Below are 14,849 nucleotides of genomic sequence, written 5' to 3' on the forward strand. Positions count from 1 at the left end.
ATTAAGTTTCCCTTAAGCCTTGTTTTGAGGATTTCCAGTGAGTAGTAGAGGTGTGTGGCCCCCATGCTTTCATCCAGGAAGTATTTCACCTTTTCAGCCCCACACCTTTGGCCCTGGTAATGATGCCAAGTGATTAAATTGCTGCTGCTTTTGCCCTGGAGGAAGGTGCATTTCAGTGGTAGGTAAAGTGCCAGAGCAGAGAGGGGAAGGCGAAGGAGACCAGACTGGATGAGAATCATTACCTCTGGGGGAAATAAACACCAAGAGATAGCTACTCACTAGAAAAACTGCCTCCGAATCACTCCCTAACCAAGCCATGTATAGAGGAATGGTAGTTAGAGATGAAGCATGGCATGTTCCTGCATTTTACAAGTATTTGACCTAGGCTTACTGGGCCAGCATAACATGGATGTTAGCTGGGGCAGGTCCAGAGGAAGTGTGAGGGAAAGCCAGCACAGGACTACAAACAGTTGTCTAAACATGAGAAGAGATACAGGATGCATCACTGGACAAAAGCATGAAAGAGCAACTTGCACAACCCGGAAGTCTTGAAACAGCAACCGCGTATCCCTCAGACTGAGGCTTTAAATGGTCAAAAGCATTTGTATTCACTCAAATGGGAAAGAAGCTGATCCACACTTTAAAACTTAAACCTCATCAGCTACAACACAAGCTGGGACTAAAGCCTGCAGTGCTGTTCTTCTCTGCCTCAGCAGGAATAGCATGTGTGTACACCAGGGATCAATCTGGACCTTTTCCAGTGCAACTATCAGGTGGTCTCAGTAGCCAGACCCCCGGGCTCATGCAAAGGGCTCTGACTTTGCACACTCCTTGACGGTTAGAGAACCTAATATTGCACAGCAGTTTTCTGACACATCTGTACCACATGTGACTTTTTCCATTGCTTACGCGGTTGCTAACTTCCAGGTTGTTATTTGAGCGGCTCCAGTGGGAACCATTTTGTCTGCAGGCATAGGAATGAGATTCCCTTGGCACAGCTCAGCCACACCCAATGCAGGGGACAGAGTCACACTTTCCAGTGCCTGCCTCTCGTCCGCTCATCCCTGTGCCCCTCCAGACTCTTTAGCAATAGCTTTCTCTTATCCTGAGCTTAGCTTGCCACAGCTCTTAGCTGGACAGGATGAGATGGACGGGAAAGGGAGTGCCTGGTACTTCCGTTCAGTGACCTTCAGACCTCTTTGACTGGAGAGTCACTTTTAGGCAGAGTTGTAGGGTTATGGGAGAAAGTATCAAGGGAGGTATCTCCCACAGCAGGGAAAAAATAAATTAAAAAAAGCACTGCAAGCGAGTGCCTTTTCCCTTGAAAGCCTTTAGCCATTTGTAATACAGTATTCTCTGCTCCAAGCTCCTCCTCTTGCTACTACTGGGAGGCTTCTTTGGTAGCTAAGAATAGCCATAGCGCTCTTAACTCAGCCACTCCCACTGTCAAAAACTGGGTTCCCTGCAGACTTTGTTTGGCACAGGCTCTTCTCTGTGTCCCCACATGCTTCCAGGAAACATCTTTGCTCACACGGGGCAGCCTAATAAGCAGTGAACTTGCACTGGTGTTCAGTTGCCATCATAACTACCATGTGCCCTGCACATGGCTCATGGTCGTTCCATCCAAGTTGGGACACTGGTCAGGGGAGCATGTGGTGGGAAAATGCTCAGCGGGATTTCCGCCTGCAGAGATAGCACCAGAGCCCAGGCTGGCGAGGGGGAGGAGTAGGAAGTGAGAGGGGTGCTGAGGGCAAGGCAAGGCCGTGGGAATCACAAGAACAAAGTGATAAAGCCAGGGAAGGATGGAGCTGGAGGAGGACAGAGCCAGAAGAGTGGAGTATGGGAGGCAGGGAGCTGAAGGAGCAGTGGGGAATAAGAGGTAAGTAAGAAGGCGCATCAGTGGAGAGGAGTGGGCTGAGCAGAAGAATATGGAAAGACAGTGGAGGGCCAGATGACCAGGAGGGAAAACACTTTTCCCATCTCCATTTGAAAGACAGCAGAACCAGTAAGGTTATGCACCTCACATCCTGTCTGGACACTATTCCAGGGACTCTTCTTAGTGTGTTTATGAAGTCCCAACTAGATTCTCACAAAATGTTTGGAGCCCAATTCTGAGCTGGTGTGTCTCCACTGACATTGTCGGGTAACCATACAGATTTGTCTGACCCAAAACAACACAGAGGTATCAGTCCCTGAGCCTCAAGATGATGATTACAGACATTGTTTAAAAGTTTGAATTTTTGCCATTTTAATATTCAGATCTCTTTGAGATGACTTGTGCACATCTTAGTGAAATCTCCATAGTGGTCAGTGAAAATGTTTCCTCAATTTATCCTGTAGGATTTAGCCCTGTTGAATTTAGGCATAGATTTAGAATGCACAAATCTTATATTTAAAAATAATAATGTTGTAGGCTTTTTATGCTTTGTGAAATGGGGTGTTCAAAATCCAGATCAGGGACCGTACTCCCATTTTCGGGATGAATGTGTCCACCCATTGCCTCTGAAGTAAGGTCTGGAAATGTCTGGTCTAAGCAATATATGCTTCAAAAGCAACAGAGTAGAAAATTCCTCCTCAAAAGCCTGAGTCTGTGAGAACCCGAGCTGTGCCCTTGGTTTCTGCTAGTGACAGAGAAAACCCGATAGCAACTCAACACTTTGCTGATTGCACAGACCTTTTCCTTACCAGGCAGCTGTGCATATCAGGGCTCTGCATTTCCTCTTCAACAGCTGATCATGGACACCCGGTGCATTGTGTACACCATCACAAACACCTAACGCTGAACAGGGAACAAAGCTGATGCTGCTTTAGGTACTTAGGATGGTACCAGCCATTGTAGCAGGAGCCTTGAATTTGGATCTCAGCAGCTGTTGCTTTTTTTATTTCACCAGACTGGGTCCAGAAAAGAAATCACATTGCAGTCAGTGCCAGAATAATACTGGTTGTGAGGGTTTTCTCCTCCTGGTAAGCAGCTGTAGACACTGGCAGGACTGCTGTGGAGGCAGCAGAGCGACACCATTACGAGTGGGAGCAGAGTCAGAGCCGGCCTGAACTGGGTGGCAGCAGGGCGGGTGGCGGGGAGGACAAGCAAATGTGGGCCTGTAGAGGCATCTAGTGGCCACTTGCCCAAATTACAGAGTCCACAGTATCACAGTATCACAGTATGTTTGGGATTGGAAGGGACCTCAAAAGGTCATCTAGTCCAATCCCCCTGCTGGAGCAGGAACGCCTAGGTGAGGTCGCACAGGAATGTGTCCAGGCGGGCTTTGAATGTCTCCAGGGAAGGAGACTCCACGTTTGGGGCCAGTTTCCCAAAGCCAGGAGCAAGACCCAGGCTCCAGTGTGACCGGCTCTCTAGAGACACGGCGATTTTCTTTTTTCGTTTCTAGGCTCTCCCCTATGTGGCTCTCTTAATAGTGATGTTGTTCTTCATCTACGCCGTGATCGGAATGCAGGTAAGTGATGCTAAAGAGCTCAGCCGTGTCTGTCTTCTCCTGTTAGAGTTTTGGGATCTGACTTATAAAGCAACTAGATCAGTATGTGGTTGTAAAGGCTTACAAGAATGTTTTCACCCAGTAAGTTAAGATGGCAACTAATCTTGGTTAAAAAACATTGTTTACCTACGCACTTCCAACAGAAGCACAACACACTCCAGGGAAAAAATCAAAACAAAACAAAACAAACACCACAAAACTGACCCATTAACTGACCCATTTAATGGCAGAATGCAATATGCAAACAACACAGGATCATGCCTGTGCTCCACATTCTCAAAGGAATACCCAGCAGCAGTGGCAAAGCAGATTTGCTGCCTCACTCCCTGGTTCAAAACAGTTGCTTCCGTGGGCTTGTGGCTGTGCTGCACTGAACAAATCCAATTTTTGTCTTGCATCACTTTCACCCTGGTGTAACTTCCACTGAATTGTAAAAAGCAGCTTTTGATTCACACCCACGAAGGTAAATACGGGATCAGACCCAACGTACCGACTCTGTGTTTGTGCCAGCTCTTCAGGAAGCTGCGTCAATACAATATCCTATTCAGTTTGCAAAATGAACTTGGAACCCGCCTGAGCATTCATCTGTGCAAGGAACTGATTTTGCATACAGACCATTGAAGAAAGCATGTGATATAGGCACAGTCTGTGGCAGTCCCAGTCTCATTTGCTATGCTGCTTTTCAAACCAAGCTTCTCTTTCCACTTCAGTGTTAATCAAAGATCTCAGACAAGTCAGCCATCTGGGACCAGAGACCAAAGTATAGAAAGGCATGGCATAATTGCTTCCAGAGGTCTTCAAACATGACAGGCTTCTTGGTTTCACAATGCTGGCAGAATTTGTAATGGAATTCATCTGACCTCTGTGACCTTATTTTGTTTCCTGTTATTATAATGACATCTTTTCACAAACTCATCTACCCTCCCCCAGTTCGAAAAATAAAACTAATCTTTTCTTGAATTATCATAGGTTATCTCAATTGCCTCCAGTAATTACAGCTGTCATTTAGTCTACTAGGCTCATACTGTAAGTTGTCAGTTTTGCCTTTAATACCTAACTAGCTCAAATGGCCAAGATCTTAGAGGATTACCTGTACTATACAGAAAATCACTTGAGAGTATTACACTAGTGTTCTGTAGCTACACAAAGCATTAAAAATGGTTTCCAAGCACCCACACAGATCGGGTCTACAATGATCAGGGAACTGGCAGGACTAGATATTTTATTCCCTTTTCTGTCAGCTGGTTCTAAGTTGGCTATTTAATCCTTGGCTTACATTCAAGCCTCTGTTTTAATCATCTCAGCAGCCTGAAGATCATGTATCTGTCTTTCACATTGATCTAGATTACTAGATCTCTTCCTGCCCTCGTGTCTTCCAGTGAGAAAACCAACTTTTCTCATCTTCCCTCTTTGCTTAGAGCCAACAGACCTGTTATCATCTTTGCCCAAATGGCATCTCAGACATTTTGTGTACTGCTCTCTTGAACCTGCTGACACATAGAGTTCCCTCACACACAGGGACACATAGGAAGGAAAATCATCCCTCGCTCCATTAAGCAGCTACCTTGAAAGACTAGATGTACCAGATCTGATGAAAATAGAAGTATTTCCCACATAAAGGAGACCTACCACTTTATCTCAGCTACTGCCCTGACTTGGAGCGTAACAACATTCAAGCTTCACTGCCTCATGTGCCGAAGTGGAAAAATCCAAACTGATGCTGATGGATGAAGCCACTCATATCGTGGCCCAGGAGGCACAGTCTGGAGACAGGAACCTCTACTTCCAGTAGGTGCCTAATGCAAAGCACCCATAGCAGCTGCTGCCAGTGCCTTGAGTGTGAGGGAAGCTGCAGGGTCAAAAGGCAACTCAGACTTCCAGCATGGGAAGTTCCCTTGCCTACACTTGCCTGAAGTGAAAAATATGGGCTGTCTCAGCTCACCCTGCCTCTGAACATTTAAACTGTCCTCCTGCTCCTCCTCAGTGCAGCTGAGCTGTCACTGCTGCCCACGGGGTGGGGGCGGTCAGGGCTGGGGAAGGCCCACACACCCATGAGGAACCCCTGCAGAAAGCCTGCCACATACAGACCTTGCCTCCCATCTGGCACGGTGTCCCCACCATTGTCCCTGCACTTCTCTCCACGTCATCATTTCTCTTGGGGTGTTAATTATCAGTGACATTTGCTTGAAAAGAAGCTCCATGTTCTCTGGGAGCTGCTCTGCTCCTGCTGCTCATTTTGGCTACAAGATTACAGCTCTCAGTCCTTGAGATCTCTGTCACATTGCTATCGATGGGGAATAAATAGTCCTGACTGACTATGCTGTGCAGAGGGCTTTCTGACAGGTGAGGTTTGTTAAGCTCTCAGTCCTGGTGCCTGAAAATACCAAAGATATATAACACTTTTTCAAAGAAGCCTGCAACTCTTGGTTTCGCTTGGGACTTCACATCCAAGGACAGACCTCTAAAAAGGTTTGCTGATGGTTGATGGCTTCAGCTGGTGGCTGGATTAACTAGTTGGTGCAGCAGCGGTGATTGAACGTGGAAGGAAGCTGTTAGCCATCCTTGTCTGGGCAAATCTAGTCATCATCTTCACACTGCTTCATTCTGGGGGGCCTGAAACACCTCTGGGTGTCAAGCATGGCCACTGGAAGGGCAAGCATTTGGACAATCTCCAGATCCAAGGCAACATACTTTACATTTGGGAAGATCCAAGGCTCCCCACAGAATTGGAAGCTTAAGGCTTTGCAGCTATCATTTCCTCCTGGTGAAGGCAGATAAGCAAGGAAGGAGCCTTTTCTTCTGTGTTGTTGATTTCTTTCAGCTGGACCCCCACCCCGTATGACTACCTGTTAAAATAAGGGCCCATATCACATATTCAGTGTATGAAATAGAATGTTGTGTTTTAAAAAAATATGTCTCTTGTTACAAAATGAGTGCTTTTCCGGTGATGAAGCACAAACAAGAGAAGGAACAGCAAATATGAAAGACCTGTGGAAATGATCTTTTTAAGAGAAGAACAGATTCTATTAAAATCACAGTCAGGGTGAGGCCAAGAGCTACAGGTGACATGAGGTTTGGGGATTTTGCAGGGCTAACCTGAAAAGACCTCTGCTTTCTGCCAGGTGTTTGGTAAAATTGCGCTGAATGATACCACAGAAATCAACCGCAACAACAACTTCCAGACCTTCCCCCAGGCAGTGCTGCTGCTTTTCAGGTGGGTGTCTGACAGCTCTGGATTGTGTCAGTCTGGGAGCACAATTCCTCTGCTCTTGGGCACAGCTTATCTCCTTCTACCGTGACATGCTCGTGAGGTGAGTAGAAACATGTTGACCTTTAGTGAGTGAGCCTGGGAGCTGTGTCAGATGAAACACCCAGTCCCTGGAGCCTTATACCCTGCCAGCTGACACTGGTCGACACTCAGTGCTGGGGAGGGTAGCAAGTCCTCCTACTCAGAAGGAAGGTAGCCAGTTTTCAGTGCTCTCCAACACTGATATGCATCGCAAACTCCTCCTTTCGTTCAAATTGAGCCAGTGTGACTTCCAGCTTATTTTAGCAGGGAGAGGAACATGAGCTCCCACTCATGTTTTGGTATGGCCATGCCCAGCTCGGCTTAGCACATCGTACTGCTCCACCTGTGGCCAGGTGTGCCAGGGCCAGGGAGGGGTGCTGAAGGTGTGGGGAGTTGGCACAAGTTCCATACTTTCTCCTTATTTTCAATGAGTTTTTTCTTGAAATCCATGGCCATGTCACACACATCCCGATGACTCCCGCTGCTTGGAGCATGACAGCCCCATACCCAGACTAGGCAAAGCCAGTCAGGAACAACATGCTGATGACAGTGACCAAGCCAAAAAGAGGAGCAGAGTATGCCAGTGTATGTCAAAGAACAGTCAACAGCCTAACTTGCTTTTAATTGACCTCAGTGGCAAAATTCCCATTAATGTTAATGAGAGCAGGAACAGGTTGCTAATGTGCCAGTCCCTCTCACATTGAAGGTCACTGCTGTCTTCCCTTGTCCTTTGCCATGCCCAGGTGTGCCACCGGTGAGGCCTGGCAAGAAATCATGCTGGCATGTCTCCCAGACAAGAAGTGTGACCCAGAGTCGGAGCCGGCCAACTCCACCGAAGCCGATAACTCCTGTGGCAGCAGCTTCGCTGTCTTCTATTTCATCAGCTTCTACATGCTCTGTGCCTTCTTGGTGAGTCCACCCCAGCAACCAAAACCTGTCCTCTGTCAGACTGAGCCCCTGCTTCCCCAGACATCAGCACTGCACAGCAGAAGAATGATCTGAAAGAGGGAAAATGTCCTCATGCGGTGTTTTCCAACAGCACCCTTTCAGTGACAACACCTTCTTGGTCACTGCCACTCCTGCCTCCCTCCAGCTGTGGGGGATGCTCTGCTTCCAATCCCAATCCTTTGTGCATAGCAAAGGAGCACTCTTCCCCCCTCCTCAACAATGAGAAAACCAAATTAGCATGTTGTGGGCTGTGCTGAGGCTAGCAACGCCTCAGCCGCACATCCCACCTTCCCTCCTACCTTCCTTCTGGCTGCTGAGCAGGTTTTTACTCCGCTGCCAGCAGCGATGACTGTGAGAATACACATATCCCACTTGCATCTGCTCCGTGTTGGCAATGAGGCATTGCTCAGAGCAACAGCACATGCTCTGCAGCTGGCATCAGTGCGCAAAACTCTCCCAGTGAACAGCAGCAACAATTAAAAAGTTTTGGTCTTGGGTCAAAAGAAAGGACTTTTATCTCAGCCCCACTACTTACGGAGGATAAATCTCAGGTTCTTCCTCCACTACCCTACTCTGCTGGGCAAAAGCACAGGTAAATAAAAAGCCATCACAGCATGCCTAAACGTTCATCAAACTTGGGCCTTATCTATTCAGTAGAGAAGGGAAAAATGTGACTAGCTGAGAGTATCATGCCTCTAGGATCTTCACATTTAAACTGGGGGCTAGCATGGAGGAACAGAAAACCTACCACCAATGGCTTTCTAGTTTTTTGAGTCCAAATCCAGACCCTAAAGGAGAACACAGTAAAGTCTACTGTTACTTGCCTCATCCATCAAGTCATCTCTGTCCTTGTTTGCAGATCATCAATCTTTTTGTAGCTGTTATAATGGATAACTTTGATTACCTGACACGGGACTGGTCCATTTTAGGACCACACCACCTGGATGAGTTTAAAAGGATCTGGGCAGAGTATGACCCTGAAGCCAAGTAAGTAAACTTGCCTGGATATCAGAGCTCCTTGGGAGAACAGGATCATTATTTTCTGTTCTCTAAACTCAGTGCAGTAAGTGCCATGTTCCTCTTGCAGGAGCATTTTTTTTCTGCAAAAATCCTGAAATAGATACATCCACAAGATATTGCTGGTGAATCCATAAGCCAGCAGTGCAAGGATACACACAAAAATCTCAGCATTTAGTCTGCACTGTTATCTGGCAGGACATTGCTTCACTTTCAGTTGAGGGGAGATAGAGACTTCAGAGAGGGGCAGCAGGAGATTGAGGAAAGGAGGTTAGAGGGTTGTTTTATTGTTGCATGTGTTTGTGACATTGAGCAGTCACTCTTCTGTTTGACTTCCTATTCACAGGAGAGCTGCTGTGCTCAAGTCTCCGTTTTGTCATGTGTCATATAGGCCCATCACAACCTGTACCTTCACATGGCTGCATTACGTTGTCTACAGGGTTATTCACATCAGCAGACTTGCAGGGATTTAAAGTTACACAAGAACAACTCACGCAAGGGCTTAGCTGACATTCAGTATTATATGCTCTGTTTGACACATGCTTAGGCTTAAAGTGCATTTAGATCCCCGTGACATTACATTACAGCACAGTTGACAATTGTAATTGCAAAGCCCCCTTCATAATGCAAAGAGTGTGGAAAGAGATCTTGGCGTAAACTAAAAGCAGACCTCTTTAGGAGACACAGTGTCAAGATTAATTTGGGCTCAGTTTCTGCAATATGTGAGGCCATGTCACATTATCAGAGTGACACATAAATTGAAACTCTTCCATGGTGGCTGCCCAGAGAGACTTTCAATATGGATAGGGTATAAGCACAGAGTTCTAATAAATATACTGTTCGTTAACAAAACAGATGCTATGATACAATTCATGCTTGTTTAAAGGCAAGTCTACAGAGGCTGAAGCCGTATCGCAGATAGCTGCTCAATCCAGATGACAACCTGGTCCTTCCCATCTATAAATGGGAAGTTGTTTTTTTCCTCTTCCCCATCCCTGTCGCATGCTTGAAGCCCCACCTCTGGCTCTGGTAGCTCTTCTCCCTCCATGAGAGAATTCTTCTTTTGAGATGCCCATTTACAAAACTTAAAATAAACCCAACTGCTGCTGTGGAGGAAGTTCAGCACTTTGTTTTGCACAGGCTCCGGTGACACACCAAAGCATAACTAAGTATCAAAAGACAGTGGCTTGGGGCTATTTATATGGGAGGTAAAGTGTCAGGAAAATAGACCTTTTGCACTTCTAAGCCTGCTATAGCCCTGAGACTGACAGGTAAACAAATAGCCATAGATGGTGGGGCACAGTTGTGCTGGGGTGACAACCCCAAATTGTCCATTCATGCACTGAGGAACTGGAACATTCGAAACACTGGCATCAATTCTTGCAAGTGTTGACTCATGTATAACTGGTAGCTGGGTTTTCTGTACCAGTGGGAGTTACATAGTGCTGGGCAAATCCTGAGGAATGCACTGAATGCAAGATGCCTGAAATAATACCTTCAGCTATTCACATCCTTCAGTTTCACATCCTTCCACATTATACCCGGTCCCTTAGTTTTGCAGCTTCTACACAGGCATCCAGGACACATTGTAATCAAATTACATCTGTTGGCTAAGGACATGAAAACATTGTGCGTTCAACTACAGGTATTTTTCATATATACAGTTACAGTCTATTTTGGGTAAAGAAGAAATATGACAAAAGGACAAAAAAATGTTATACTTCCTATAACTTCAGGTAAATAAATTAAAAATCCTTCCAGAGTAAATGAAAGGAATAATGTTAGAAAGAACCATTACAGGAAAGGAGAAAACAAAAACAGAAGACCAAATGAAAGCAGAAAGGTCAAAAGGAACAGAAGCTGAAACAGTGATTTTTGTTGGTTTTTTTTTTTTTCTTTAATTGTTGTTAATGGTTTGTGTCATTACTGGGATTATGCTTTAAATTCATGTGGGTTTTTGCTTTGTTTTGGGAGTTTTTTGTTGTTCTGTTTGTTTGGGGAATGGGGTTGTTGTTTAGTTTGCTTTGATTTTGTAACTTGGCATTCAAAATGCCAATTTCACCCAGGCTACAGGGAGCGTGGGGCTGGAAAGGTCTCGCTGATCCTTCTAGCTGCACCCGCACTCCACAGGCGGCTCAGCAGGTCGCCCCATGCTGAGGATGTGACCCTCACTGTCTTCTCTTCTTCAGGGGACGGATCAAACACTTGGACGTGGTGACCCTGCTCCGGCGAATCCAGCCCCCCCTGGGCTTTGGGAAGCTCTGCCCTCACCGGGTGGCTTGCAAAGTAAGGCACGCCAGGGCTTGGGGGGAAAAGGCTGTGACTCACAGCGGCTCAATAGCCCGCGGTGGCATTCCTGAGCCAAGCCCAGTGCCATGGCTCCTCTGGGCAGCAATAAGCCAGCCCAAGGGCGAGAGAGTTGCCAGTAGGTGGGTTGTCCGCTCGTCAGAGACATCAGAGCCCAGCCAGCCTGAATCAACCACACGTATGTTTGTGGTATCAGACACACATCCCAAGACAGATAAGGACAGACAGAAATAACAGGGCAAGTAAAAGTATCTCTGAGATTTTCTTTGGGCTAAGCAGTGCACAAAAAGCGCAGTGCTATCTCTCGAGAGATCGAGAGAGGTTCTCCTCCCCCTCTACTCTGCCCCGGTGAGACTGCATCTGGAATATTGTGTCCAGTTCTGGGCCCCTCAGTTCAAGAAGGACAGGGAACTGCTGGAGAGAGTCCAGCGCAGGGCAACGAAGATGATGAAGGGAGTGGAGCATCTCCCTTATGAGGAAAGGCTGAGGGAGCTGGGTCTCTTTAGCTTGGAGAAGAGGAGACTGAGGGGTGGGGTGACCTCATTAATGTTTATAAATATGTAAACGGTGAGTGTCATGAGGATGGAGCCAGGCTCTTCTCAGTGACAACCAATGATAAGACAAAGGGCAATGGGTACAAAATGGAATGTAGGCGGTTCCACTTAAATATGAGAAGAAACTTCACAGTGAGTGTGATGGAGCACTGGAACAGGCTGCTCAGGGAGGTTGTGGAGTCTCCTCTGGACACATTCCTGTGTAACCTCATCTAGGTGTTCCTGCTCCAGCAGGGGAATTGGACTAGATGATCTTTCGAGATCCTTTCCAATCCCTAACATTCTGTGAGTCTGTGATTCTTGCTTAAATAACCAATAGGTATTAAACAGCAAGGTGTGCGTGGTATTAAAATACAGGAAAGGCAAGGACAGATTTTCTGTGAAAACGTCTCGCTCATTTCTCTGGTTGCAAGACTACAGATATGAAGAAGTACTCTCTCTAGTGAATAATGACATGTTTGTAACCTTTATGCTTCCTTCACTTGAAGTTCTTTGTTAATCTCCTCACAAGTCCCAGCGTTTGTATGTGACACTTGTAGTTGATTTTATATCACTCACAGAGCAAAACACAAAGCCTGAGGCCTGTACACAGAAACATATGACTTTTGTGGCACACTGCCGACCCCTTTCAGTCTGCTGTCTAGCAATTGTTTGTTGTCTCAATCTGGTTCAAACTCCCCAGTCTATGATTGCACTGGTAGTGATGGGGGATGACACCTTTTCCTTCAATTTGGTGCTAAACCAGGCCAGTTACATGAAAGTGGCAGAAGACATAGCTTGAACAAAATCAGCCCCTGAAAGTGTAAGAGTTCAACCCAAGTCTCTGGTGTCTCTTGCCTCCTGAGACAGAAGTAAGGACGTAAGAACTGGTGACTCAGCTACATCTGTTCCAGACATATGGTCTTGGTCTTACTGAAGTTCACCCTGCAGTTGCAACAGTACTCAGCACTCACTCTCTCTCCTACATGGCTTTACAGAATTACCGCAGGCACAGCCTAGTTTTAAAAGGGAGAAGGGGAACAGTTGGGAAAAGCAGACCAGTTTTCAGGTTCACTTAATCCCCTTTCTTCAAGCTTGACACCTAAAGAAAGACTCTGGCTCTCTGTTTATATACATTTGCAACTGGCACACCTTTAGTGCAGGAGAGTTTGCAAGTGCTTTATGAGGCATGAAAAAATCACTTTGTTCCTGATAAGAATAAAAGTTGTCATTTAAAAGCCAAATGTTTTGGGGACTGGAATAAATTTCTGTCCAGGTAATACACTGTGGGCAAATGCCCACTGGCCGCTGGGCAACACAAAGGTTAGAAAGTGATAACCCCATTGAATAAAACAGGGTATCTATTATAGCAATGTGAGACAGACCCCATGATAAACACATCATAGTCAAGATCATCAGTGGACATGACAAGCACTTATTTATAATTGTGTAAATAAATCCACAGGCTATGGATGTTCACATAAGAGGGATGGCAGGTCTGGAGGGCATCATGAGGGCACAAGGAAGAGCACGCTTCAATCCACGTATTGGCAGTATCATTGTTGTCTTTCTTCTTACTCCACAGCGTCTTGTCTCCATGAATATGCCACTGAACAGTGATGGGACTGTCATGTTCAATGCCACTCTCTTTGCATTAGTCAGAACAGCACTGAGGATCAAGACAGAAGGTAAGAAGCTTGCTGACTGCAAGGGTACAGAGGTAGTTGAGTGGTGTTCACACCGAAGTGTGCTGAGCTGGAATGCAATAAGGACATCTTGTGTAAAATGATCCCAATTCCTCATATGCAGCACATGGCACATAAAAGCAATATGAAGATGTTTGGAGGAATAATACCTTCTAGGGACTGAACAATGCTTCCACTTACTAGAAATCTGGTGCCTCACATGGTAGCATCTCAGATTATTGATCACGTTCTTTACAATGGTCTCAAAGTTAAAAGTTTTAGATCAATGTCTGCTTAAACAGCAATCAGGGGAAGGAAGAAGGGCAAAGAAGCCTCACCTTGTACAAACTGGTTAAAGAGCTGGGGCACTTTTTGATTGTTGCCACTTATCTTCCAATGTAAGGGAGGCAAAAGAGCTTGGACTCGGGGGTCTCACCTCACTAAAACTCCTCCTGTGCTTTCGTTAGCATGAGTTAACATCACATTGTAGTGACGGTGGTGTTGTAGGCCTGAAGACAGATGAGAAGCAAAGGGACTGTGAATAGCTTTGCACAGACCAGCAGGTGTAGTTGGGGAAAGTATACAAGATTTTGGGCTCAGCTTGTCCTCTTTGTTGCACTCTGTCACCTGCTGTGATGAAGGATGTTGGTCCAGAGTTAAAATGTGGTTTCATGTATTCACGAGATGCTCTAAAAGAGCTTGTAGGTCTGTGGTTCACAGCTAAACAACTTTGCCTCAGGAGTGGCTGCATCACCTTTCAGGCATGGGAAAGCAGAGACCAGCAGAGACCAGCTTATTGTGCCAGGGTTATAGTGACAGCTGAGCCAAAAAAAGTTGTAAAATTTAAAAATTGTATTAAGGCCTTGGTTGTCGTGCTAAACAGAATTTGACTATAGCCAAAGAGGCTTTCCTGAGGAAAAAGCCAACCCCATCCATTGTAGAACATCTTTGTGCCTTATGAAACAAAGACCCAAGAAGGACTTATTTTTCTGGTCCATCTTAGCCTCAAACTCCCAGAGTCATTGCCAGTGAACTCCTGGGAAACCACCTAAAGCCTCAAACTGCTTTCTTTTTTGCCTTAGCAGGGTCTTGTATGTGGTAAGAGCAGTGGTTTGGAATTAGCCCTCCTGAGTCAGATTTCTGCCTTTGATGCTGTCCACCTCTCTCACCCTCAGCAAGTTCCTTAGTGTCCCTGTCTTTACTGCATCCTATTCAGAGAGAGTTACTGCCACACACAGCAGAGGGAGAGCTTCAATTATAAAGGGTTTGAATGTATATAAATCAAGAAATAAAACTGAAAGCGAGTCGTTTGGGAGGAAATGGGTACCTAGAAGGAAAGGATATAAATCAAATCTGCTTCACTCACTCTCAAAGGGGTAGTGTGTAATTAATGCTTCATTTAGCTCAGAGCCCCTTAGAGGAACATGTAAAGTCTAAGTTCAGACAGTTACAAAAAAGGCTTGTTATAGCCTCTGCTATTCTTCAGAGAATAAACACAAACATCTTGGGACAGTCCTCTGAGTCAGATAGTGAAAGCCTTGCACATGCCTGGAGTGCCTTGTCAGGGTGCTATGCA

General features: G+C 45.9%; 1 protein-coding gene across 34 annotated transcripts in view; it reads left to right on the top strand.

Moving 5' to 3' along the window:
• Window positions 1-14,849, top strand: part of CACNA1C (calcium voltage-gated channel subunit alpha1 C) — a 488,413-nt gene that overhangs the window by 455,930 nt on the left and 17,634 nt on the right. For all 34 annotated transcript variants that reach the window (XM_071817770.1, XM_071817650.1, XM_071817786.1 and 31 more), the window contains 6 exons: window positions 3,390-3,455; window positions 6,617-6,708; window positions 7,527-7,692; window positions 8,591-8,718; window positions 10,938-11,034; window positions 13,174-13,276. In XM_071817770.1, the coding sequence (XP_071673871.1) occupies window positions 3,390-3,455; window positions 6,617-6,708; window positions 7,527-7,692; window positions 8,591-8,718; window positions 10,938-11,034; window positions 13,174-13,276 (652 nt within the window). The remainder of the gene's footprint in view (window positions 1-3,389; window positions 3,456-6,616; window positions 6,709-7,526; window positions 7,693-8,590; window positions 8,719-10,937; window positions 11,035-13,173; window positions 13,277-14,849) is intronic.

The sequence above is a fragment of the Patagioenas fasciata genome, chromosome 1, assembly GCF_037038585.1.
Source record: "Patagioenas fasciata isolate bPatFas1 chromosome 1, bPatFas1.hap1, whole genome shotgun sequence".
Lineage (NCBI taxonomy): Eukaryota > Metazoa > Chordata > Aves > Columbiformes > Columbidae > Patagioenas > Patagioenas fasciata.